This window comes from Lepus europaeus, chromosome 15 (genome assembly GCF_033115175.1).
Source record: "Lepus europaeus isolate LE1 chromosome 15, mLepTim1.pri, whole genome shotgun sequence".
Classification (NCBI taxonomy): Eukaryota; Metazoa; Chordata; class Mammalia; order Lagomorpha; family Leporidae; genus Lepus; species Lepus europaeus.
This window is the reverse complement of record NC_084841.1, coordinates 61,081,510-61,108,379: the sequence shown is the minus strand read 5'-3', so window position 1 is coordinate 61,108,379 and position 26,870 is coordinate 61,081,510. Positions and strand designations below refer to the sequence as shown.

Sequence of the window (26,870 nt, the reverse complement as noted above, 5' to 3'; positions counted from 1 at the left end):
TTTCTCCATTTTTTGGTATCCTCTTCTATTTCTTTCTCTAAGGTTTTGTAGTTTTCATCGTAGAGGTCTTTAACATCCTTGGTTAAGTTTATGCCAAGGTATTTGATTGTTTTTGTAGCTATTGTGAATGGGATTGATCTTAGAAGTTCTTCCTCAGCCATGGCATTGCCTGTGTATACAAAGGCTGTTGATTTTTGTGCATTGATTTTATCTCCTGCTACTTTGCCAAACTCTTCGATGAGTTCCAGTAGTCTCTTAGTAGAGTTCTTTGGGTCCCCTAAATAAAGAATCATATCATCTGCAAAGAGGGAGAGTTTGAGTTCTTCCTTCCCAATTTGTATCCCTTTAATTTCTTTTTGTTTCCTGATGGCTCTGGCTAAAACTTCGAGAACTATATTGAATAGCAGTGGTGAGAGTGGGCATCCCTGTCTGGTACCAGATCTCAGCGGAAATGCTTCCAACTTCTCCCCATTCAATAGGATGTTGGCCGTGGGTTTTTCATATATTGCTTTGATTGTATTGAGGAATGTTCCTTCCATACCCAGCTTGCCTAGAGTTTTCATCATGAAAGGGTGTTGTATTTTATCAAATGCTTTCCCTGCGTCTATTGAGAGAATCATATGGTTTTTCTTCTGCAGTCTGTTAATGTAGTGTATTACGTTCATTGTTTTGCGAACGTTGAACCATCCCTGCATACCAGGGATAAATCCCACTTGGTCTGGGTGGATGATCTTTCTGATGTGTTGTTGCATTCTATTGGCCAGAATTTTATTGAGGATTTTTGCATCTCTGTTCATCAGGGATATTGGTCTGTAATTCTCTTTCAATGCTACATCTTTTTCCGGCTTAGGAATTAAGGTGATGTTGGCTTCATAGAAAGAATTTGGGAGGATTCCCTCTTTTTCGATTGTTCTGAATAATTTGAGAAGAATTGGAGTTAGTTCTTCTTTAAATGTGTGGTAGAACTCAGCAGTGAATCCATCTGGTCCTGGGCTTTTCTTTGTTGGGAGGGCCTTTATTACTGTTTCAATTTCTGTGTCAGTTATGGGTCTGTTTAGGTTTTCTATGTCTTCCTGGCTCAATTTAGGTAGGTTCTATGTGTCCAAGAATCCCTCCATTTCTGATAGATTTCCCTGTTTGCTGGCATACAAGTCCTTGTAGTAATTTCTGATGATTCTTTTTATTTCTGTGGTGTCTGTTGTTACGTTTCCTTTTTCATCTCTGATCCTATTGATTTGGGTCTTTTCTCTTCTTTTTTTAGTTAGTTGGGCCAATGGGGTGTCAATTTTGTTTATTTTTTCAAAAAACCAGCTCCTCGTTTGGCTGATTTTTTGTAATGTTTTTTTGGATTCAATCCTGTTGATTTCTTCTTTGATTTTAATTATTTCTCTTCTCCTACTAGCTTTGGGTCTGGTTTACTGCAGATTTTCTAGATCCTGAGATGACTTGAAAGCTCATCTATTTGGTGCCTTTCCAATTTCTTGATGTAGGCACCTATTGATATAAATTTTCCTCTTAACACTGCTTTTGTTGTATCCCATAGGTTTTGGTATGTTGTGCTGTTATCCTCATTTACTTCCAGGAAATTTTTGATTTCTCTTTTAATTTCTTCTATGACCCATTGTTCATTCAGGAGCATGTTGTTCAATCTCCATGTGTTTTCACGTGCTCTGGGGATTCCTGAGTTGCTAATTTCCAATTTCATTCCTTTATGGTCTGAGAAGCTGCATGGTATGATTCTAATTCTCTTGAATTTGCTGAGACTTGCTTTATGGCCTAGTATGTGGTCAATCCTAGAGAAGGTTCCATGTACTTCTGTGAAGAATGTAAAGTCCTTAGATGTAGGATGAAATGTTCTGTAGATATCTGTTAGATCCATTTGGGCTATAGTGTCATTTAAATCTACTGTCTCCTTGTTGATCTTCTGTCCTGATGATCTGTCTATCTCTGAGAGTGGAGTATTGAAGTCCCCCAGTACTATTGTATTGAGGTCTAAGTCTCCCTTTAAGTCCCTTAACAAGTCTTTTAAATAAGCTGGTGCCCTGTGATTAGGTGCATATACATTGATAATCATTATATCTTCCTGTTGAATGGATCCCTTAATCATTAAATAGTGCCCCTCTTTGTCTCTCCTGACAGTTTTTGTGGTAAAGTTTATATTGTCTGACTTTATTTTTGATAATAATTTTTGGTCGTGACAACTTTCGTATTCCCTTGGTGAGATTGAGCTATAAGTCTCCCAATATTATTAACAATTGGGAAAAAGAGGAAAGAATCTAAATGCTTTATAATAGTGGTTAGCTAAACCAGGGTTCTTGTAAGCCATGAAATTAAGTGTCCTTTAAAATGATGTCTTAGGCCATTTTCTTCTTCCTACAATATATCTGTCTTAAAATACATCTGGTCACAGAAAGCAGGAGACAGCTCAGGCACGTTCTGCATCTGGATGTTTGTCCCCACTGGGAATCTATCTGTTGCTCCATGAGAACAGTCTCTCCACACAGAACCAGTGTGTTCTGTGCTCCTGGCAGGCTCTACAGAAACTGCTCGCTGAGATCCCAGAACTGGAGGTCCGCCTCATCTCCAGCAGCGTGAAAATTGGCGTCAGCCAGCCACAGGGCAGTGTCCTGCCTAACACCTAGGTAGCGTGGTAGCTGCCGCACAAGGCCTACATCCAGCTTGAAAAAGCACCGCCCACCGTGAGACTATGGTCTGAAACTAACTATGAGGTGAAGTCCAAAGATAACCAGAAAATATGGAAAACCATCACTTTGGACCTGTGGAGAAAAATTACATGTGTTTAATATTTTTCAAAGTGAGTTACAAAACAATGCAATGTATTTTTGTTAAAAAAAAGTATAAAAGTTAAAACAAGTCTGAGACTGAAAGTTCAGAATATTATCAATGAAGGTTGCATGACTGGGAGTGATTTCCCTAATCTTTATGTTCATTTATGTGTATCTTTATTCTTATGAGTGTCTAGTTTCCTATTGTAAGCATACAGTAATAGGATAAATTTTCAGTGTCAAAAAATATAGAAAATCCTAAGGAACTGCAAGAGTAGGCTGGAGGAAATAGAACAAGAACATGCCCCAGCATGAGCTGCTTTTGTTTCCTGCCCATTCCAGTGCAATAAAACAGCTTGTGGATTTATTTGGATGGTGTTGCAATGTAAAACAGGAAATCAGGAAAGATTTCCATTTCAGGGTCTAGTTTTAACAAGTTACAAAGTCTTAAAGAACTTGGAGCTGGCGCCGTGGCTCAACAGGCAGCGCACAGGCTGTGGTGGCCAGCAAAGGAAGACTTTTCTCTCTGTCTCTCTCTCTCACTGTCAAAAAAAAAAAAAAAAAAAAAGAACTTGGAAAGCCTGTTCTTCTAAACTCTCTCCTATCTAGTTCTCAGTTCTATAACTGTGGTGTGTAGAGTTCAAAGAGAAGTCCTAACATCCCAGTCATATAAACGAATAGGCTGAGATGTCATTCCAAAGTTGATAGGGATTCCAGCACCTGGAAAGAAAAAAAAAAATGAAAAGAAAATTATTTAACTCTCCAGGAGCCCTGAGGGAAAGGAAGACGTGAGTCAGGGGGAGACAAATACAATGTACTTGAGTTGGCCTAAGATTGAGCACTCTGCACACTTCTTTGCAAAACTAGCCACTCCAGTGTCAGCCTCAAGAGAGAGAGAGAGAGAGATCTTCCATTCATTAGTTCACTCCCCTCAGATGGCCTGAGACAGCCCTGCTGCCTTTCCAAGCCCATCAGCAGGAATGCTGGGTAAAAGTGAGATAACTGAAACTTGAACCAGTGCTCTGGTATTGTATAAGTGGTCCACACCTGTAAATTTCTTTGCAGTTTTCTGTGAATTGATAATTACTTCAAAATTTTAAAATTCGGTGTTTTTTGTTTTTTCTTTTTTTTGTTTTTGTTTTTTGACAGGCAGAGTGGACAGTGAGAGAGAGACAGAGAGAAAGGTCTTCCTTTTGCCGTTGGTTCACCCTCCAATGGCCGCCGCGGTAGCGCGCTGCGGCCGGCGCACCGCGCTGTTCCGATGGCAGGAGCCAGGTGCTTATCCTGGTCTCCCATGGGGTGCAGAGCCCAAACACTTGGGCCATCCTCCACTGCACTCCCTGGCCACAGCAGAGAGTTGGCCTGGAAGAGGGGCAACCGGGACAGGATCGGTGCCCCGACCGGGACTAGAACCCGGTGTGCCGGCGCCGCAAGGCGGAGGATTAGCCTGTTGAGCCACAGCGCCGGCCTGTTTTTTCATTTTTAAAGAGCCTGGATTCCAAATCAGCATTTTCATGTAAGAAGTTAATGCTTTCAGTTGGGGAGCCTTGTTGAAGTCAAGATTTGGCACATTTCCTGATTCCCTGTGATTTTACAGGTACACTTCCTAATCCACACAGAGGGACTCACTGTGAGCAGAGATTGGATGTCAAGTTACTAATATACAAAATAATCAGCTGAGATCATCTCTGTCCCAGCTCCTCTTCTAATTCCAGCTCCCTGCTAATGCTCACCTTGGGAGGTAGCAGTTAATGGTTCAAGCACTTGGGTTTCTTCTACCCACATGAGAGACCCAGATCAGTTCCTGACTTTGGACTATCTGGACCCAGGCTGTTGAAAGAATTTGGGGGAAAGAACCAGCTCTCTGTCTTCAAGTCCTGTCTCCCCTCTCCTTCAAATAAAATGTAATTAAATTTTAAAAGTTAAACCATATCATTGCTTAAAAAAAAAAAACACAGCACTATACGCAGTTGTTAAGAGTCACACTGTATTTGTATCCCTCTGTTGGTGGGGAAAAGTGTCTTTCTTTCTGCCCTCTCCCCCTTAAATAATTCTGTTCACTTTTGTTTTGTTTCCGTGTGTACTCCAGCATTGGTTATAATCATGGGAAAGGAAGGTGTCCACAGAGGCACACTTAACAAGAAAGCATATGAACTAGCTTTATACCTGAGGAGGTCTGATGGGTAAGCAGCCTCTCCCCATCTACCTAGCAGCTGTCTTCCTCACCACCCCAAATATGGTCACAGTGCTACCAGACTATAGATGGTAGCTAACTTTTCTTTACCTATTTTCTAAAGTCATATTCCTGTTTGCCCAATGGATCACTTGTATGTTAACCACTGTATGTAACCAACCCTCACCCGGCAACATAATTGCAGCACAATAATGATTTGCATGATACCTTGAAATTGGGGGGAAGGGGCATGCCAAGTTGGGCATTACATTGTCGTAGCAATTAATGGGATGTTGATTACTAAAATAAGTTAATATTAAGCAAGGTGCCGGCTGTACAATCTAACTTGATCAGTGTTTTTTCAGCACTTTGAGCATTTACTTGGCTCATGTAGTCTTCCTTTCATAGCGCATGGTTGGGAGGAAAATGTGCATGCATCTTTCCTTCACTCCTCTCTTCCTACCCACTCCTTCGCACATGAGGTATTTGGTTTGAGTCCATCTTCTTTCATGCAGTGCCTGGTTAATTTACCCAATTAATACCCCTTTTGTTGACGAGCTATTGAGAGCTGCAGGAGTTTGCTTTTCATATTGTTGTTGCACTTGAGTAGAGACAAACCTTTTTTCATAATGTCTATAGGACGTGTAAAGAGTGCAACTACAAACAAGAGCAAAAGGCACTTCCTCCCATGACCGTACTAGACTGATTAATCCCCAGGGACATTTCATCACTGCAGTAGCTCAGATGTTTGTTCCTTTTTCTTTGCACACCAGCTTCTACTCTTTAGTAAAATTGTAAAAGGCTGCCATTATGGATATTAGATATCCCAACATAACCATCTGGAGTGTATCCAGTTCGTTCTTCATAGGACCAATTTTTATTTGCAGCTTGAGTTTTTATATGAAGTTGCATTATTGTGAACTTGGCTGTCTTGTGATGAATTTTTTCCATATGTATTCGGTGCTATACTATTGTTAAAATGAACTGTTGCTGTTGTGAGATGGATTTTAACTGACCTATTAAGGGTTTCTTTCGAATGGCACTACTTTAGGGACATTCTAGTATTTGCTTCTATTGTTTGGGCCTTGTGGATAATGTACAGATTTAAAAACAAATCTTGTTGCTGATTTGACCATTTCTTTCCCTGCACTTTGTTACATCTGGGATACAGTCTAACTCACCTGCTTTAATATGCATTTTAAAAATGCCATAACTATTAAAACACCTTGTTTACAGACAGATGAAATAAATTTATTCCAACAACAACAACAAAAAAAAGAGTCACACTGTCATCTTTACATTAAGTGACCTGCATAATGGGAAATATCTGCAAGGGGATGTAGCAGTAATCACCTGTTATTCTACTGTAGCACTAGTGACCCTCCCTTCTTTGAATTTCTCCAAGTCTCTGTCCCAGAATCAGAAATTGGGCTCTTTCATATTCTGGAATTTGATCTGGAATTCAAATGAAATTTGGGGAGAAGCAAATCTAACTTTAAAAAAATAATCCAAATCTGTATCTACAGCAGATCACAACTAAGGATATAGATATACCGCTGCAAGGAAAAATCAATAGAAAAACAAACTTGAGATTCATCCACTAATATTGATGGTTAGCTCTGAGTTATGGATTTAGGTGTGGTTTTTTTTCTATAGGTTTTCCTAGATTTTGCTAATTTTTAAAAATTGATTCTTCTAATCAGGAAAAAAAATTCCCTATAGTGTGCATTCAGGTGTTTTGGTACCTTGATACGTTGATCTGGGAAACTTGTTTAAAGGGTGGAAACAACAAACAGCAGAATTGGGTGGACAGCAGTCAATGGGAACACCAGAGACACATCTGAGTGTATAATCGTCACGGCGGGGGGGGGGGGGGTTACTTTTTTAAAAAAAAATGGGAACGGATGTGCAGGTTCTCCCTCACTTAGTCTTTTAGTTTATATAAACAATTCAGTTCACAGTTATCGAAATATATTGTTTAAGGTGAAAGTGTAGAAGGTTTTCCCTGTTCTCACACCCACTCCCCAACGGCCTTGCAACTTCTTCAGCGCTCTTCCCACTAACGCAAACTTTGCAGGCTCGCTCACGAACCCTTCTTGTCACAGCGTTCCTGGAGCTGCTTCCGCGCCTGTGGCAGTGGCCTAGCGAATTCTGCTCTGCAAGATGTGTGTCTGAGATGATTCGCCACTAAGCTGTTTGTCCACGAACCCTGAGTTCATTATTTATATGGGAGAAATACACACACATAGGGCAGTACCAGCAAGCCGGTAGCGTGGTCCAGCTGCCTAAGCCGCTGCGGGAATAAGGCTCCAGTCAGGGAGAAGCAGCTGGAGGAAATCCTACCGCTGCCAAATGGGTTGAGGTCGCTTACTTTAACTTTTTCTCTCGTGATTTTGCAAAAGGAAGACGGTTGAACTTGCTGTCGCTCCCACGCTTGTTTGGAATCTGGAATCTGTTTAAGAAGCATGTGGTTGTAAACTGGACCATAACCAGATCCATGTGCCCGGGTGTCCTCGGCAGCAAGTGAGGTGGGTTCAGATTTATGTGGTTCCCTAAGAGCTGAGGGAAAGCAGTGGTGTCGGTATTTCTCTACATGAGTTCTCTAACCAGATGGAGGTAAGTGGTTGGATGTTCTGGAAGAGGCTCCAACTTTCCTCCCATGTGTAAATGTTAGAGAATCTCCAGCTTTCACTCCACCTATCGCACTCCTTCCCCCCCAAAAAAATTTTTTTTCAAATGTTTCCGCCCGGTTTCGAACCGGGGACCTTTCGCGTGTTAGGCGAACGTGATAACCACTACACTACGGAAACTGGTGATGTCCCCGTGCGCCAAAACTTACTTGATCGTTAGCAAAGCCCTAAGTTTATTGAATTGCAATTGCCACCTGCGAAAAGTGGACACCAAGGACCGACACGGACAATCGCACTGGGCTCTACATTTAGCCTGTCATTAGCATCTACAAGTTCCTAGGAGGGCTCCTTCAGTCTCCTATTTGTGTTCTCCTCCAACTGCTTGCCCTCCCCAAATATTCGAGGCGGTTCCTTAGGAACCACAGAGAGCCAGGTAACAGGAAGTGAAAAAGGAACGGGCTCGTCCGGGATTTGAACCCGGGACCTCTCGCACCCAAAGCGAGAATCATACCCCTAGACCAACGAGCCAACTAGCTGCGGTGTTTGGCGGGGGCGCTGATCATTTTCTATGCGGCTCATTTGCCAGTTTACAACACTTGGGTGGTGTGGGAGTCCCCCAAGCCCGACCTGTTTTACTCACCGCCGCCTCCTACACTATTAGCTCAGCCGCATGCAGCCAGCGCATTGCAAAGGCTCCGAGAGCTGCGCCTCTCCCACGAGTGCTCGGGCTGCAGGCGGCAGCGGCGCGACCGGCGGCCGGGGGCTAGGCGCATAGGCTGTGAGAGCCAGAGGGCTGCTAGAATGAACTCATTTGGACGGGCACACTGGACAGTCTAGCTCAAGAAAAGTGAAGTGGGAATCCGGATAGTCCCTTCAGGCTCGGGCTTCTGGTAAAGAGGTGGGGTTCTCTACTGTTCTATAAAAATATAAAAAGCATTACATGAGTTTTTGCTAAATGTTCAGAAAACGCAGGGAAGCGTAGGGGAGCATTGACCATTGGCCTGGAACCTCGCCGTCCCGGAAGTGACCCCGAGGCTGGTGCGCAGCCCCCCTAGTTTGTACCGGTGCCGGATGCCGCCGGAGCGACCTCCTCCTCCATGGCCTCAGACTTGAGGCACGAAACTGCACTGATTTATCTGGTAGCTGAAAATAGCAACAACAAAAACAGATTGGGACTCTCTGCTGTGAAATTCGCACTAGTCCTCTTAGAGCTGATTCACAGGGTTTTTTGGTTTTTTATTTTTTTGTTTGGTTTGGTTTGGTGCTACTAGCAGGGACAATTCCTACATTGTTATACACTGTGGGAAACTCAGGTCTCAGGGACAAACTTCTATAAAAGTGCTCAGGTTTCCATTTCCACTCCCGGGCATCTTGCTCACTCCTCTGCGTTGACCGCTCCACTGGCGCCTCTCTGTGTCTTCCGTCCTTGGCCTTCGGCCCCTGCCTCGGTGAACATCCCAGGTGAACGGATCCTTTCCACCTTGCTGCCCTCCACGCTCTGTACTCAAGCCTCCGCCACCAGCGTAAGCCTAGGAATCCGCCCTCAGCACTTCCCCTGGCGGCCGGCTGATCCTGCCGGGTGACCTGTGAATATAGCGGCCGCCTGGCTTAGGCGCTGCTGTCGCGCCCAGAGTGAGCCCCAACGAGAGCAAGACGCGGCGTTCATTCACCAGTTTGTCCAGCTACTATCAGGGACCAGCTGCCAACACCCTCCACGCGGTCACCCCGGGAATCTATGGTGTTAGTCGGGAGATGGCCGTATTTCAGTCCCTTGGGTAGCCCGCCATGTCCCCAAATTCCGGCTTCCACAATGAGATGGCCTTCCTGGGGGTCAGACCTTGGGGTCCCCCAGTGCGCGGGGGTCCTGGCCTATTCCGAACGAGTCTGTTCGAGTCGTGACCAGAGTCTGGGTTCTTTGAAAGGGGGAAACAGGGAAGCGTGTGCCTTCCGGCGTGGGTCGAAGACCCCAGCTCCCTCCCCTTCAAACGCACTTTGTTCTCCATCCCCTCGGGCTTCTACCCAGGTGTTCAGGAGTGGTTTTCTCTCTCTGGTGCACCGGATCCGGTTTTTGTTTTGGAACCTCAAAGTCAGACGGCCAGCATATAATTGACGGTCTGTTGGTTTAAAAGGAAGTAAACACGTTTTTACAAACTAAAAGTCTTTTAAGTCCTGCTTGCACTGTCTTTACATAGAAAATTCCACCGAGGGCAAAAGCAAATGCTTACAACACGAAGATGGTAAGGGCCGGGAGGACTAGGACACACCGCTCGGCGATCAGAACGCAGACCTAACTCTCAGTGCGCACGGGAAGGAAAGGCAAACCGAGTGGGGGAAGGGGTGAGTGAGTATCGTCTTCTTTCCAAAGAGAGGGAGAGTAGGTTCCATCCTGGAAAGAAGAAAGGCCAAGAGACGAGGGCAAACTCCAAATCGGAGTAGGGTGACAGGATGAAAATGGAAAGACCTCCAAAAGACTGGAAAAGAAAGCCCGCAGATGGAAGCGAGCAGGGGTGGAGATGAGCCACAGGGTAACCACAGGACTCGGCCAGAGCAGACTGTGGGCGAAGGGTAAGGATGCAGTGCACGCGACTTCCGAAAATAAAATTACAGCATGTACCTGAGTCGTAAAGCTCAGGCAGCTCGGCCAAGACTCAGCCTCCACATAGTTATAAATTCACTTGGTTCATTTTGCTTTTCTATTTCTCAGGAAAAAAAAAACTTAAGCAGGCCCCAGCGAGATTTGAACTCGCGACCCCTGGTTTACAAGACCAGTGCTCTAACCCCTGAGCTATGGAGCCAGCCACAAGCAAGCCCTCTGCGCACGAGCAATTGACACCGTTCTCACGGATGCGCAGTCGCAGAACACCAAGTGGCGAGTTGAAGTGCCACATCATTGAAAATACAGTCAGCATCTTTCATCTCAGCTGCTGCCACCTGGCCTGCAATGTTGATATATGTCAGTTAGCCCCAAAGGCCGGCGGAGGGGGTGGGTTTGCGGAGAAAACTGGCGTTGTGCGCACGCGCGTGCGGGGGGGGCCCCGAAAGGACGGGGGAGGGGGAGCTTCCGGTGGGCGGAGCCGTGTGGAGCTGCGGTGTTAGCTGGTGGTCGCCGGCTGGAGGCAGAATTGCAAGTCTTCCGCGTTTTGTGTCAGAGTCCAGGGATCAGGCAGTAAGAAGGACTAGGGAGAGATGTCGGTAGGTGTGTCCTGCGGGGAATCCAGATCTGAGCTGGTAAGGTGGGACCTGGGATGGGCCGCGGGTTGAGGGAACAGTCAGAGGGAACAGGAGGTAGAGGCTGACAGGGAGTGGTGGAGGAATCAAAAGGACTGGGTGTTTGGAAGTGGTGTTGAGAGAGAGTGGGTCAAGGATCCGGAGAGAGGGGCTAAGTAATGCCTCATCTTCTAGACAAATTAAGGAAAAGCAACCCTTAGGGCATGCCTTGACCTCAAAGGTGGTCTCCCAGAATCCGTGAAGAGCCCACACGGTGGAGAATAAGACGATGAGGGGACAGATGGCAGACAGGAGCCCCTGGCGCAGGAAAGAACGTGGTGGCTCCATACAGTAGACCTTGGCCTGGTGATCCACCCTGCCCTATGGCCATCTGGTCCCTGCAAGACCAAACGACGTGGGTTCCTGGGTCACGCCAGAGACAAGCATTGGGTGCACCGGAGTCTGGATGCTCTAGATCCTTGTGAGGGTCTGTGTGGTAGCAGCTGCCTGGGTTCTCAGGACTCTTCAGCTCTCAGGCATCTGGGACTAAGGGGTAGAACAGAGACCAAAACATCTCACAACACCCAAAAGATAGGAAAGGAGACTGTACCCACCTATGCTTTCACACTAGCATTGCACCACCCGATTCACTGCACTGCCATGGTGACCAAGAGAGAACATGTCTTCCCCTCCATATGCAGTTGTTACTTTGTTGTCACATTTCTTCAGATATGTATAGATATCTATGCAGTTATTCTGCAAACATTCCCTGATAGAAAATCGCATTTACAAACAAAAACTGAAAGTACACACAGAAGCACCCACCCAACAGTTGCCAGACCTGTCCCTACGGGTGCACATGGCCCTTCCACTAGGCATCCCACCTTCTGAGACTTGTAATGTTGTGATATACTTGACAGTCATTAAATGGTACAAAGGGAATTGTGACACTCATCCAAAAAGCCATATAAACTGAAATACATTAGAGCTGATGATATTAGATGATTGACTTAGCAAGTGAATGTTAGAAATGCTATTTCCTCGTGGGAATCAGTGATTTTAAAACATATGCATTCTCTGGCCTCAGGATCAGCCCTTAAGGCATTCGGATCTGGCTAAAAAGCCCATGAGAGTATTTCAGGCATGGAAAGCCAAGACACTCTGAAAAAAAAAACACACACACACACACACACCTAAATGAAAGATCTGTGAGTAAGATCCCAGTGGAAAGAATGGGCCATCAAAGAAGGAGGTACTTTTCTCTGAAGGGAGGAGAGAACTTTCACTTTTGACTATGGCCTTTTCTAAATAAGATCGGAGTTGGCAAACTCAAGAGGCTTCCATAGCCTTGGCAGCTCATGACAAGGGCCTCAGGTGATTACTGACATCATAAATAAGAGTGTCAATTGTTAAATCAACAACGGGAGTCACTGTGCACTTACTCCCCAAATTTAGGGGTGGGTATCAGTGCCAGTGTATGACCTAAGGATCTCTGTCCTTAATGTGTTATACTATGTGAATTAACGGTATAACTAGTACTCAAACAGTACTTTATACTCTGTGTTTCTGTGTGGGTGCAAACTGTTGAAATCTTTACTTAGTATATACTAAATTGATCTTCTGTATATAAAGATAATTGAAAATGAATCTTGATGAAGAATGAGATGGGAGAAGGAGTGGGAGATGGGATGGTTGTGGGTAGGAGGGTGGTTATGGGGGGAAAAAGCTGCTATAATCCAAAAGTTGTACTTTGGAAATTTATATTTACTAAATAAAAAAGCATTTAAAAATATGCATTGCCTACAGTGTTGTAGAAGTACTCTCCATGTATGCACAGGGCATAGGATTTATCTTTGGTAATGCTGCTGTAGGCTGGACTTATAGGGTCCTGTACCTAGCTCATAAGAGACTGGGTTCTGATTGCTTGGTGCCATGTTAACTGATTCCAGCTATAGAACAGTGTTCTGACTGCCCCCCACATGCTTCAAACTTCTCAAAGGATAGAGCATTAAAACCCTGTGACACTTGAAGACAGGGCTATTCAACTGTCACTGTCTCTGCATGCCAACACATCTGTCTAAACAACTGGTGCAAGATAATTAGGTCTGACACTGGCACTGATACCCACCCCTATATTTGGGATGGTTAATATTTAACAACAGCAAATCAGTGGTAGTGTATGATCAAAATGACCCAGGTCTGTAACAGCTAAACCTTATGCACCTGCCCATAAATGCCCTTTTCAAAATGCAAATATGCCTCCCATATCTGAGACACAAATATATGTGTGCACACTCCTCACATACATAAACACACACGTAAGACTTTAGCAGAAACTGTTGCTCATGATTGTTCTGCTGCACTCAACCTGAAGGAGTAGAAAATGAGCCAAGCCACACTGAGACATGTGATTACAGTTTGTATTTTCATCTATCTGTCCGCCTTCACAGAGGAGTACTATGCAAGGAACAGTCCATCACCACCCTCTCAAAAGCACAACAATCTAGAAGTTGGAGAACAATTAGTCAAGAGATAATGAGGGTGGCTAGGAGAATCACCACCAGGGCACAGCCTGCTTTTGGCGTGCATTTGGCAAGTTCCCAAAAAGGTCCACCAGGAACATTTTTATGCTCTGTGCATTTCTGTGCTGGTTCTAATTGCATCTGTGCCAACTTCTGTTTCAAAATTCCAGAATCATTAATCCCCTTACCCGAGGGACGCTACTTGGCACTGGAAGGGCAGTTGGGTATCTGTGAGAAGTTAATCATCACTGTGATCAGTGAGGCACTTATCACTCTGTTTCATCAGACTAAGGGATACTGGACAGTAGCAATGCCTATATGCTGTTTTCCTGGGATTTTCCTTACATGGGTTAAGGGTCTCCTTCCAGTTCTGGCCCAGATTGTCCTCTGAGCTGTGAGTTGAGTGCTTCTCTTGAGCAGACAACTTTCTCAGGCCAGCTGAATGCAGAGGTCTCATGACCTCTTAAGGTAGAGCTGGCAGCTGACAAGAAGCAAAGCAGAAGTGATTATGAATTTGGCTAGCCAAAACCTAAACCTGCCCCCTTGCCACTGAGGACAGCACAAGACCAGGGTTTGACATTGCTGCAGGGCCTTATAGGAAGCATTTCTGTCAAGAGCTATGCTCTTGTTCTCACTGCCTCCACCATCTCAGTTCATGCCAATCCACATGCTATTAGCAGGGAAAGACAGGCTCCAAGGTCCAAGGCAGCTCTTCCCCTGCTCAGTTGGCCATAGGGTCCAGTTCCTCAATCATTCATTCTCACACTTCCAGTGCTGTGTCCCATATCAGCTCCTCTTAGGCAGTCCGGAGTAGAAGCGTGGAGATCCATGACTGACTCATCCCACCTCCTACAAGGTCCTTCAGGGCCAGATTCGCAAGTAGGTGCCAGTGGAGCAGACAGAGAAAAGGGGAAACACACGCTCATGGAAGTTGACACGGAAGGTGTAGAGGTGGCGCATGTCCTCCACCGCGTAGAAGGACACAGCTCCCACCTCCAGGTCCAGAGCCACCCTCACCCTCGACAGGTGCCCACAGCTGAGGGGCGTCCGCTCAGGGCTGGTCACAGCCCAGTACTGCCCACAGTTGAGCTGCAGCGCCCAGACCCCCTCCTCAGGGGTGAAGGGCGTGAGGCCCTTACGGCGCACACTCTCACGAGCCACTCCAAAGGCCCAGCCATCCTTGGAGCCTACTTCCACCTCCCAGTGATGCCGCCCAGAGGAAAAGCCGCAGGATGCCAGGACGCGGGTGTTGGTGTCAAAGCGGCAGGGGTGGTTGGGCAGGTCCTGTGTTCGCTGTCCAAGGCGCACGCTCTTCAGATCCAAAGAGAGAATGAGGCGGGGATTGGCCGTTTTGGGGTCCAAGGTGAGCTCCACTGCAGGGCAGACATGAAGGAGAGATGTTCCCCTTTAGGCATCTAGCACAGTCTCCTGCCTCTCAGCTCTATGCAGCCTCTTTTTATTTATTTATTTGATTTTTTGAAAGAGTGACAGAGAGGAAAATTAAGACAGAGTCAGATCTTCCGTCCACTGGTTCACTCCCCCAAATACTGCAACAGCCAGGGCTGGGCCAGGCTGAAGCCAGGAACCAGTAACTCCATCCAGATCTCCCTTTCCCCCAAGAATCCTTCTGGCATCCACAGCAAAAATCCAATCAGTTCCCCAGCCTCTGCCACTCAGGTACTTTACTCTTTTTTTTCCACTTAAATACTTACTGAAATTAAACAAATGCATTGTGTTAACCTGATTTGGTCCCAATTCAAACAGATCAACAAATCCAATTTAAAATACAACTAGGGGGCAGACATTAGAAGCAGTGGTTGAGATGCTGCTTGGAACATTCAAATCCTATGCTAGAGTGCATCAGTTGTAGTCCCAGCTTCCTGCTAATGAACACCCTGGGCAGCAGCAGGTGAGGGCTCATGTTCTTGGGTCCTTACCACCCATGTGAGAGACATGGATTAAATTCTGAGCACCTGGTTTTGACTTGGCCCAGTCAGGGCTGTTGTGAGCACTTGGAGAGTGAACCAGCATGTAAAAGATCACACTGTCTCTGTCTCTCTGCCTTTTAAAAAACAATAGAAAAGGCACAGATATTTGGCTCAGCAGTGAAGTCCCCACTTAGGATGCCTGCATCCCAAATCTGAGCACCTGGTTAGAGTCCTAGTTCCCCTGCTTCCCACCCAGCCTCCTGCTAATGCACATCCTGGGAGGCAGCAGATAATGGCCCAAGTACTCAGTCGCTGTCACCCATGTGGGACATCCTGATAGAATTCCAGGATCCTGGCTTCAACCTGGCCCAACCCTGGCTGTCTCTTTGCCTTTCAATTAAAAAAGTGAAAATAAATAAAGTATGAAAAAGAAAATTGGAGAAATTGGAACACTAGATATTGGAGAAAATCATTAATTGTTCTAGGTGTGATGTAGTTTTGTGGTTCTTTTTAAAAGTCTGTCTTTAGAGAGAACATACTAGGATGTTTATGGAAATGATTTGTTATCTGTTATTTTCTTTATAATCAGTAGGAAGAAATGGGTAGTGATGATTATCAAAATATTAGCCAAGAATTGATAACTGCTGATGATATATTATAGCTCATACATTTGCTATGCTCTCTTCTCCACTTTTATTCTTAAAATTTTTTAAAGATTTATTTATTAAAAGGCAGAGTAACACAGAGAAAGGAAGAGACAAAGAGGTCTCCCATCTGCTGGTTCACTCCCTAAATGGTCACAACAGCAGGGACTAGGGTAGGTTGAGGCAGGAGCCTGGAACTTCCACTTGGGCTGTCTTCTGCTATTTTCCCAGGTACATTAGCAGGGAGCTGGATCAGAAGTGGAATAACCATGATTTGAAATGGTGCTTTGATATGGGATGCTGGTATTACAGGCAGTGGTTTAACCCACTGTGCCACAACATCAGCCCCCCACATTTTTCATAATAAAAATTTCAAATATATACACTTGTTCTGAGCACTACTATGTTCCAGGCATTGTTATAGGCCCTGCGAATAACCACAGAGAATAAAACAGCTAAGTATCTCTACCTTCCTGGAGCTTATTTTCTAGTAGGGAAAGAGGCAATAAATGATCAACATAGAAGATAAGAAGAATCAAGATAACAGGTTGCAATTTCAACTTGAATGGCCAGAGTAGGTCTTATTGGTAAGCAAAGACATAAAAAAAGATGAGGAAGCCAACCAAGCAGCTATCTGGGGTAAGCATGTTGCAGGCCAAGAGGCAGCCAGTAGGGCCAGGGCTGTGGGTAGCTGGTAAAGCCACTCTGCAATGCCAGAATCCTATATGGGCTCCAATCTATGACCCCCCTGGCTTTGGCCTGGCCCAGTCCTAGCTGTTGTGGCCATTTGGGGGTGAACCAGTGTATGGAAGATCTCTATGTCTCTCCCTCTTTCTGTAACTCTGACTTTCAAACAAAAAAAAAAAAATCTGAAAGAAAAGAAAAGAAAAAGCCAGGCAGCCACTGCAGTGCAAAGGCCCAGAGGTAGGTATGTACTTGGTGCATTCTAGGAATAGCAAGGAGGGTGTGCGGCTTCAGAGTGAGCGAAGAGGAGAGTATACAGTAAGGGCAGTCCCCTTAAGGACTTGAAGGCCTTTCCTGAGTGAGAAAGACCATTGCAAGGCTCTGAACATAAGAGGAGCATTGTTTCAGTTGGTTTACATTCTACCTTCGGAAACTCTGACTTTGTTTGCCCATCAGCATCAGGATTGTGTGCCTTCTACTCCCTTCCTTTCAGTTCGGATCCCACACATTCCAGAGTTCTGCAGGAATAAGAATTATCCTCCTTCCTGTCACCATACGGGATCACTGACCTGACTTCCTGCTGAACTTATTTTTTTCTTTTAAGATTTATTTATTTATTTGAAAGGCAGAGTCACAGAGAGGCAGAGACAGAGAGAGATCCTCCATCTGCTTGTCCACTCCCCAAATGGTCATGAAGGCCTGAGCCAGAGCTGGGCCAATCCAAAGCCAGGCTCTCAGAGTTTCCTCCAGGTCCCCTACGTGGGTGCAGGGGCCCAAGGACTTGGGCCATCCTCCACTGCCCTCCCAGGCTATAGCAGGGAGCTGGATTGAAAGTGAAGCAGCCAGGCCTCGAACTGTTGGGGGTCCCTGTCAGCATAAAACGCCCATCCTCAGGAGAGACATTCTCTGTCTTGAAGCAGGGACAGGGAAGAGAGGTTTATCCAGACAATTGACAAGCCTCCCTTAATCCTACTCATAACTGACCCACAGCTTACAGGCCAACAGGCCCCACTGCTTAATGAGGTCATCAAAATTGACAGGGCAAGGACAAAAGGAACAAGAAAGCAGACTGGCAGAGTCCTTGAGGCAAGTCACAGGCAGGAAATGGATTCTGCACTCAACATCACAATCCCTGTCCATACCTTTCTCCTCCTTCTCCAGTTCTCCCTGAAGATCCTCTAAGGGAAAAAATCAAAGTATGAAAGACAAAAAAGATCGCCTGGCAAGGACGCCACCTTTTCTGACATTTAAATCCCATCAGCTCCCTCCCTCCCCAGGTATTCTAGAGACCAGGAGTTGACATGCAGCTGTTGGACCAAGCATGAGAGGGGTAGGTGGGGGCAGATGCCCAGGCATTTTAGTTCTGCCTCCCCCAATTCACTCTCTTGCCTGGAGCTGGTCTGACCAAGCTCTTCCTCCTCAGTCTTTCTTCTGTGTCCTAGGGAAGCTGAATAGATTTCCCACCAGGGCCTCCCCACACCCAAGTTTTTGTTTTCTCTCACAGGTTCTGGGAAAGGTACACTCAGGACTCCTGAAGTACCACACACACCACTGCCATCCACATTTCATGGCCTGACCCACACCAAGGCCCCTACCTTTGAACTTCTTCAGCAGCCCTTTTAAGGCAAAAGTCTTGAGGGAAACATTCCAGACCTTATTCTTCAACTCAGAAGAGACTGCAGTTGGCTTGGGGCCAGGCACATTGCTGCACCTGCAGGACAAGGACCCTGAGGAAGGCCCAAGAACAGTATCTCATGCCCCCTGGGCTATGAAGACTAGGATGACATGGTCCTCTTGGCAGAAAGGTGGAAAAGAGAAAGCTGGACCTCATGTAAGAATATCCACAGCCACCTCAGAAGGGAGCCAGGTAAGCAAGCTGGAGGGACCAGCAAACAAGAGGCCAGGAGATGAAAAATAAAAAGAGCTCTCAGTGAGAAAGGAGAAGAGCAGCACAGAAAGGCCCAAGAAAGTGTTAGGCTCACTCACCTGGTTAGTGTGTTTTTGAATTCCTAAAAGACAAGATAGGAGAAAATAAAATCAGCATCAAGTTACCTCCATTCACCTTTCAGAAAGCAAAATTTTCTCCTTGTCCTCCTTCCAAAAGAATATGCAATACACAGGTATACCAGGTCTTAAGCCTGCACAGGAACTGGGTAAAAAAGGCTTCCAGCTGTGGCTGGCTACTATGTGTCTCATCAATGTAAGGAAATCATGCCCTTCAACACAGCTCTGCAGCACTTCCTTTGTTACAGAATCATCTCTTGAGCCATTTGGTAAGACTTAGTGTTGCCTCCACCTTCAAAACCACCCAAGATCAGTTGCAGCCTCTACAGAACTCAGTCTTTTAGACGAGTATCTTTTTAAATCATTGTTCTTGATCCACTTGTGGTTTTCAAAGTTTATCTGGTGGGTTGTAACCATTTTTTAAAAGATTTATTTACTTGAAAGACAGAGTGACAGAGAGGGAGAGACATTTTTATCCACTGGTTCATTCCTCCAAATGGCCACTATAGCCAGGACTGGACCAGGTTGAAACCAGCAGCCAGGAACTCCATCTAGATTTCCCATGTGAGTGGCAAAGTCCCAAGTACATGGGCCATCTTCTGCTGCCTTCCCAGGCATGCTAGCAGGTAGCTGTACTGGAAGTGGAGCATCTGGGATTCCAACCAGCACTCCAGTATGGGAGGCCAGTATCACAGGTGGTGGTTTAACCTGCTGTACCAGCCTCCTATTTTTTTTTTTTTTTGGATGAAATAAAATAGAATTTTTTTTAAAAATCAAAGTGCAGGTAGCAAAGGCAGGTATTATTTTTAAGACTTTTGTTTCAATTATGTGTACCAGTATACTAAATACAATGTATTACTGTGGCTCATGGAAAAGAAAGTTTTATCATATCTGTTTAGACCTCCAACTCCAGGTGAATGAGAGCAAAACTCTCTAGACTCCTTCCACTCCAGACCATGTGATTTTTAAAAGCTCACAGAATCTTGCTTTTCTAGCTTCTGTTCCTGATGCTTCTGGATAAATGACTCAAACTTTTGACTTGAGTCAGACTCACCTGGAGGAAGTCAAGGTCGGGCTTTCGAGCTGTCTCCTGGATCTGGTTGCTGAGCTTGGAAAGCTGAGTAATCTCAGCCCCAAGCTGGGCTAGGTTCTCATTCTGCTTCTGTGTCACTTCCCTGGACATCTCTTCCAGGCGGCCCAGGAGCCGGCCCTCCTGCTCCACCAGGAAGGCCCGCAGTGCCTGGAACTCCGCCCCAACCTTCTCTCGCTCAGCTGCCATCTGCTTCTGTCTCAGGAGAAGAAGTTGGAAAGGCAAGGGTTCTTGGGCTTCAAGGCATAACAGTAGTCTCTGGTCAGAGTTTCATTCTCCTCAGTGCTTCTGGGATCACACCTACACACATGCTATGTACATATTCTGTTTAAAATATTGTCCCAACTCAGTGCCAATAGTAACCTCAGCACATGCTCTTTGCCCTGCTATCAGTGTGCTTGCATGTTTCTCTGGAGCTGGGCTCCACACCTATACCAGGGAAAATTCAAATTCTCCCTAAAACTGTCCTGGGTAACAGTTTCTTCATTCGAAAGTGAGAAGGATAAATTCATGCTTACTGAGCCACTACAAGGATTAAACTATGGTTGCTTTTTCTTTCCCAAACACATTTATTTCATCACCCTTCACTCTTTCACTGTTTACTTGTTTTTAAAGAGTACCTTATCTGTTCAGCAATTATAATAGTAACACATGCTCAAAATATAAAGCCTGGGAAATGCAGAAAAGTAGAGAGAAGGAAGAAAAATCCTGTGTCAATGACCAGAGGTAGCACCACACATACAAAGACCCAAGTGGGAATATGCTGTGTGCAAACTTACTTTGCTTAACATTCTGTTCTTTCCATTAACTTCATACGCAGAATTTTTCACTCCTTTGTTTATAGACACAGACTTGTACTCTTGATATTTTAACTTTTCATAAGAACACATGTGTGATATGGTGAACTTAAGACTGAAATGGTGACTGCAGAAGGCTACATAAGCTGGAATACTGTCTGTGCTATGAAGATGGCCTGAAGTCAGCAACCTAGGTAACATGACTTTTCAAAACACACTGTGACCCAGGAAACATCTACTGTACCTTAAGAAGGAGTAAACTTTATGTCTTAGATCCATAATAGGAAAAGTGATTATCGACTCCAAAGTCTGAATGATTAACCATCCCATTGTTTGGCTCTTACTGCTGATTGATAACATCAGAACATGGGAATGTAATGTACCCCTTAATAACAAAGAGTGTATCCTGCTTGATTTTTAATTGACAGCCACATATAAAGCTGACTTTCAGGGCCAGTGCTGTGGAACAGCAGGTTAAAGCTCTAGCCTGTAGCACTGGCACTCTAAAAGGGTGCGTGGTTAGCCGGTTCAAGTCCCAGCTCCCTGCTAATGTGCCTATGAAAATATTCGAGGATAGTGCAGTGGAGAATGGCCCAAGTCTTTGGGCCTCTGCATCCACATGGGAGACACGGAAGAAGCTCCTGGGTTTGGATCAGCTCAGCTCCAGCTGTTGCGTTCATTTGGGGAGTGAACCAAATCAGCGGATGGAAGACCTCTCTCTCTAATGTTGCCTTTCAAATAAATAAATAAATAAATCTTAAAAAGAAAAAAAGCAGCCTTGCGTAAATCTGACTTGTTACCTACACCCATCATGTAAGAAAAGTATGAAAGCTGTAATCAAACAAAAGCTTGTGAAAGAGGCTTCCATAGCCTTGGCAGCTCATGACAAGAGCCTCAGGTGATTACTGACGTCATAAATCAGAGTGTCAATTGTTAAATCAACAATGAGAATCACTGTGCACTTACTCTCCATGTAGGATCTCTGTCCTAAATGTGTTGTGCTATGAGAATTAATGATAAAACTAAACTTCAAACAGTACTTTATACTTTCTGTGTCTGTGTGGGTGCAAACTGTTGAAATCTTTACTTAGTAGATACTAAGTAGATCTTCTGTATATAAAGATAATTAAAAATGAATCTTAATGAAGAATGGAATGGGAGAGGGAGTAGGAGATGGGATGGTTTGCAGGTGAGAGGGTAGTTATGGGGGGAAAAGCCGCTATAATCCAAAAGTTGTGCTTTGAAATTTATATTTATTAAATAAAAGTTTTCTAAAAAAAAATCTTGTGAAGCAGAAAATTCAGATTTATTCCATGTGTAAGTCCTCAGTATGATTAGCTTAATTAACTTGGTATTTCCACTTTGATTCTCCAAATGACTATGATCATTTCGGTTGACAACAATCAGTATAATAAAAAAGACCTTTCATGGCCAGTGACAAGTGAGTAGGGTTCTGGCCTACTCACCAGGAGAAGTTTGACTACCAAAGTTACTTTTCAATGGAAACTTCTATGAGTTCTTATGAGGTAAAGTATACTTCCTATTTCATTTTACAGGTGAAGAGACAGAGAAACATATCACTAATGAGTAGCAAGCCAGCGTTCTAATAGAGTCTGATCCCAGGGTCTGAACACACAACTGTACTATATTGCCTTCCTAGGAAATAACAGGTGAAAATATTAACCAAATTAAACCCATATATTCTTCATAGAGTTTGAATATGTCCTCCCAAAATGTATGTGTTAGAACTCCAAAACTACATATGTTAGTGGAATTTAGATATGAGGCTTTGGGGATGTAATTGAGATTAGATGAGATCATGAGAGTAGGCCCCTAGATGGCATTAGCTGTGTAAGCAAAGTGATGCCCTCTGCCTTGTTATGAGGCAGTAAAAAGGCCCTCACCAGATACCAGCACCATGCTCTTGGTTGCCCAGCCTCCAGAACCACAAGCCAAATAAGCTTCTATTCTTTATAAATTATTCAGTTTCTTGTATTGTGTTTTAGCAACAGAATACAAGGTAAGACAACTCTAAATCAGGATTTCCTAACTTCAGCACTATTGACATGGGGCCAGATAATTCTTTGTTGTAAGGAGCTGTCCTGTGCATTGAAGGATGTTTAGCAGTCCCTCTGACCTCTACCACTAAATTCCAGTAGCACCCCAATCAGACGCTGACAGCCAAAAATATCTCAACATTTTATTATTATAAAGAATGTGCTGGCCACAAGTTGGGGACAGGGTTTTGGGGAGGATAGAAGTAGAAGATGCCAAGTAATGGTTTAGGGAGCAGCGTCAGAAGCAAAGAAGTTACACATGCTGTGGGAAGGCCCTCTGAGTTGTGGTTGTAAAACTCACTGAAGAACTACACATTCCTTTCTCTAGCAAAGGAGGGATAAAGGTCTAGAGTGTGAAGTGAGCTCTTCCTTTTTGAGGGAAGTGAATGATCAGATGGGAAATTCTGGGATGCAGGTGTAAACCAATGCAGTTTAAAGGACCCGAGGCATCTGAACATAAGGGGCCTCCCCCATCTTCTCTTTTTTATTTTTTAAGGTTTATTTTATTTCTCTATTTGAAAGAGTTACAGAGAGAGGTAGAGATGGGGGGGAGGGGTGTCTTCCATCCACAGGTTCACTCTCCAAATAACCACAATGACTGATTTGAAGCCAGGAACCAGGAGCTTTCTCCAGGTCTCTCATGCGGGTACAGAGACCCAAGGACTTAGGCCATTCTCTGCTGCTTTCCTAGGTGCATAAGCAAGCAGCTGGATCGGAAGTGGAGCAACCAGGACTTGAACCAGCATCCATATAGGATGCCTGTGCTGCAGACCACTGGCCACAGTGCTGCTGCCCCCCTTCACTTTGAGGATAGACTGATTCTTAAGTTTTTTCTCTTCCTCCATTTGTCAGCTTCAGAACTGAATGGCCCTGTCCTAAAAGACCTTAGCTGATTTTCTCATTCTTTCAATACCTATTTCTTGAGCTAAGAATTGAGGTTGCAAGATAGAAAATGACAGCTAATGACACATGTTGGCTCACCTTAACAAAAATGACTCTCTTTTCACCTTTCTTCCCATTCTAAGACTGACAAAATATCGTCCCTATTTGATGGGAAAGGAGCACTCTCTGCTGCAAACCCAAGTCCTCAAACCTCTAGCCCTCTGCAGAGCCAGGGAACAGTTCCCTGAGCCCTTTCTCTTTAGTGTCAATTTCAATTAAAAAAAAAAAAGCTTCTGAAAATAGAAATTTTTTCACTACTCCTTTTGTAGCATACCTTCTGATACGAAGCTCCTTATTTATTTATGTTCCCACAAAGTTTGAATATTCATGTTTCTATACATAAATATTAATATGTTCAATTGCAAGGCACTGCTACATGCCCTAAAAGGTACACTGTATAACACTAGAGTGAATACACACCCTGACTCACCAGGGCAGTTCCAGTTTAGGCCAGCTGTTCTACAGTGATTTCAGTAGTCCCTTTCACTCTTGAAATCTCTAGTTTGTATAATAAATTATACAGTCATTCTATATAACATGTACCCTATTATCTTTCTAAAATCCACCTGCTCTTCTTTAGGCACACACTCCAATACTACCAGTGCAGAGCCCTGAAGTGGTGGCCTCCCACCTTGGGGGCATAGGGGTGATCCCACTCACCAGGAGTTCCTTGCTCTCCTTCTCTTCAGAGGACCTGAATACCTCATAGTCTTCCAGTTCCTTCTGCAAGACCTTCAGCCTGGACTCCAAGAGCTCCTGCGGGTGAAAAGGGAGTCATTGTGGGGAAAGGATTGTAGAAACTCCCACATGTGCCTTCTTGCAGCCAAAGGAAGGTTATGACTCCCTGGGGAGGACACCAGGTGGAAGTCATCTCCGGAAATAAAGATGGATATAGCCTGCCTGGGCAGCTGCAGGGAACTCCAGAGGCCGGGGCCTCACTTTCACAGAGGATCTGGGGCACAATCAAGGAGAGAACACTAGACTCCCAGCAGCCCAGCCCACTTTGTGGTCTCCTCTGCTCTCCTCCCCACAGTTAGAAAGCCCAGTGATTTGCGGCTTTGGAGCAGAGCAGGCTTACCCAGAGCCCAAGGCCTCCTTACATACCTAGGCTTACACCGCCTAGCAGAGCAACAGCCAGCGAGGAGGCGCCCAGGCTTTCTGTTTAACCCAAGAGTCTGCTTCTCTGCCCGCCCGCCAGTGGGTCGTCCCACTGGGCTCCACTAAGTGGGAACTTTGAGCAGAGCCATGACCCAGGGAAAGGGATGAGAGTGGGGGTAGTGGAGGTATCTGTGTGAGAAAGATTTCTACCATTATTGCAGGTAAAGACCCTCGGCCAGAGACCTGGAACAGACGTTAGGAAAATTGCCAAAGCTCCTGGGGTGTCATGCGTGCAGCTCACTATTGGTCCCAGAGGGAAATGATGTGGGGGATGGGAGGTGATCGGTGCTCCGCAGCCCGGAATAGGAGAAACAAGGCAGGGGCTCACCTGGACCTACTGCTTGTCAACCTGTCGTTCGCATAGCGTGTGCGGAAAGGTTACACGACAGCAGGGAGTCCTCGAGACTCGTAGGAATGGGACCCAAGCTCACCTTGGCTTCCTGCACCGCCTCGTCCAGAGGCAACACCGCGTGCTCGCGGTGCTCGCGGGCGCGGTCGCACACCACGCAAATGGCACGGCCGTCGTCCTGGCAGTACAGCTTAAGCGGTTCTCCGTGCTGTGCGCACCCGACAGCTGCCCCTGAGGCCGCCGCCTCCGGGGATCCGTGTTTTCCTGGGGCGGCCGCAGGCAGACTGAAGCGCCGCAGCAACGTGGCCACCGCAGCCAGCTGCCGGTTGGGTCGCAGCTGGCTGGGGCGCACTGGCTCGCGGCACTGGGGGCAGGGTAGAGGGGAGGGCAGCGCTCGGGGCACAGTGGCGGCCCCTAAGCCCGGGCGCTCCCAGCAGCGCGCGATGCAGGCGCGGCAGAAGCTGTGGCCGCACTCGACAGACACAGGCTCCCGGAAGAGCTCTAGGCAGATGGAGCACGTCGCCTCGCCCTGCAGCTCCGTCGCCAGCGCCAGCGCCTCTGCCCCGGCTCTGGGGCCGGTCCTCGACCCCACTGCCGCCATGCAAGTCCTCAGCGCAGCCGGAACGGAAGGCTCCCGGGAGGCTACTGGACGTTACTGTCCGCGGCCCGGAGCGCTGTGGTCCGGGCTGGCCTCCGATTGCCCATTGCGAGAGGAAGGGCGGGACTGACACCAGGAAGGCGGAGATAAGCTCAGAGTGCACCTGGCACGGATCCGCGGCCGGAGGGTGAAACTCGACAGCTGGCGGGGCGGCACAAAACAATTCAAGTCTGGGAAGGGGTCCCGCGCCCTGGCTCTAGGCTCCTGCAGCCCCTGCCTTGACCGGCAGCCTCCACTCAGTCGCCTCCCTACCTTAAACCCTCAAGGCCTCACCAGCAGTCAGCTTCGGGAAATGGGCTGCGGGGGGTGGGGGGTGGGAGGGGGGTGCCAAGCCCAGCTGGACGCCTCTACAGGTTGCGATCGAGCCAACCCAGCATGGCCAGGATAAGGACCCGGCGCCTGAGTGACAGCGTCAGGTTCTCTGAGCACAGGTTTGTCCCAGCCCCGTGCTGAGCTAAATTTAGGGTTTGGAACCTGGCCACATCCCTTCACCCCTAGCTGGGCCTTGTATCCACTTTTGTATCCATCTATCCGACAACTGTCTTCCCCCATTCTTTATTTAATCTTTGAACAAGTAATACATTTATAATCATTTTCCCACTTTATTCGGTGTAATCTCCCCCCTCCAAGTTATCTTGTCTCTCCAGCTCATTTCCACAGCCCCCATTCAGAGCTGCCATCAATCTGCTTCCGCACTCTCTCTCCTGATTCCCTCTGAGGCCACTCAGCTCAGGTTTTCACCATACCCTCCTTGAAAGTCGTTCTGGTGACCCTCAGTGTCACCAGAGACCTCTGCTGCGATTCTAATCCAAATTCTAAGACCACTTCCACTGCAATCGGATGCTCCCGTCTTCCTGACACTACTTCTCAGCACCTTGTAGGACATTGCCTTGCCCTGAGTTTATTCCTACATTAGCGACTGCCTACTTTCCTAGCTTCATCCACCTCTGCCTGCCTTTGCTCAGTCCTTGCGCCTCTGTCTGCATTCTGTGTGATCTGAACCATTCTCTTGACTTGAGACCTCAGCACCCCAGTGCAGATCCTAATCTTCTGCTCAAAACCTTCCCTAAAATAAATAAATAAAATAAAATAAAATAAAATAAAATAAACCTTCCCTCAGAGTAAAAGTGGAAGTCTTCACAATAACCTAAAGGCCTTATCTGTTCTTGGTCCCCATCCTCTGCACCCATTGTCTCTGTCTTCAGCTTTGTTTACCCTCTGATGTTGGGTCCACTCCAGCC

General features: G+C 46.0%; 1 protein-coding gene and 3 non-coding genes across 10 annotated transcripts; all 4 read right to left on the bottom strand.

Moving 5' to 3' along the window:
• Window positions 1–7,696: 7,696 nt before the first annotated feature.
• Window positions 7,697–7,769, bottom strand: TRNAV-AAC (transfer RNA valine (anticodon AAC)). The gene has a single exon. It is a non-coding gene; the product is annotated as a tRNA-Val (tRNA).
• A 276-nt stretch (window positions 7,770–8,045) lies between these two features.
• Window positions 8,046–8,117, bottom strand: TRNAP-UGG (transfer RNA proline (anticodon UGG)). The gene has a single exon. It is a non-coding gene; the product is annotated as a tRNA-Pro (tRNA).
• Window positions 8,118–10,311: 2,194 nt separating this feature from the next.
• On the bottom strand, window positions 10,312–10,384 carry TRNAT-UGU (transfer RNA threonine (anticodon UGU)). Its single transcript has one exon. It is a non-coding gene; the product is annotated as a tRNA-Thr (tRNA).
• Window positions 10,385–13,075: 2,691 nt separating this feature from the next.
• TRIM7 (tripartite motif containing 7) lies at window positions 13,076–25,648 on the bottom strand. 7 transcript variants are annotated; one of them, XM_062212268.1, is made up of 7 exons: window positions 25,054–25,645; window positions 24,125–24,220; window positions 19,633–19,863; window positions 18,561–18,583; window positions 18,170–18,285; window positions 17,717–17,752; window positions 13,079–14,691 (listed from the first exon to the last, which is right to left on the bottom strand). In XM_062212268.1, exons 1-7 carry the CDS (start codon window positions 25,570–25,572, stop codon window positions 14,180–14,182), a joined length of 1,533 nt encoding a protein of 510 aa, XP_062068252.1. In that variant the 5' UTR covers window positions 25,573–25,645; the 3' UTR covers window positions 13,079–14,179. The 7 variants fall into 7 exon arrangements, 6 of the variants coding, with proteins under 6 accessions (XP_062068253.1, XP_062068252.1, XP_062068254.1 ...); XM_062212269.1 differs by lacking the exon at window positions 19,633–19,863 and having other exon boundaries at window positions 13,076–14,691; window positions 25,054–25,647; XM_062212270.1 differs by lacking the exon at window positions 18,170–18,285 and having other exon boundaries at window positions 14,474–14,691; window positions 25,054–25,647.
• Between the last annotated feature and the right edge of the window lie 1,222 nt (window positions 25,649–26,870).

Excerpts from the sequence above, each read along its gene's own strand:
- TRIM7 (XM_062212268.1), bottom strand. The coding sequence starts at position 25,572 with ATGGCGGCAGTGGGGTCGAGGACCGGCCCCAGAGCCGGGGCAGAGGCG. Across the intron at positions 19,864-24,124 it reads AGGAGAGCAAGGAACTCCTG|AAGCAGATGGCAGCTGAGCG; the intron begins GTGAGTGGGATC and ends CTCCTGAGACAG. Across the intron at positions 18,286-18,560 it reads TTCAAAAACACACTAACCAG|GTGCAGCAATGTGCCTGGCC; the intron begins GTGAGTGAGCCT and ends CTTGTCCTGCAG.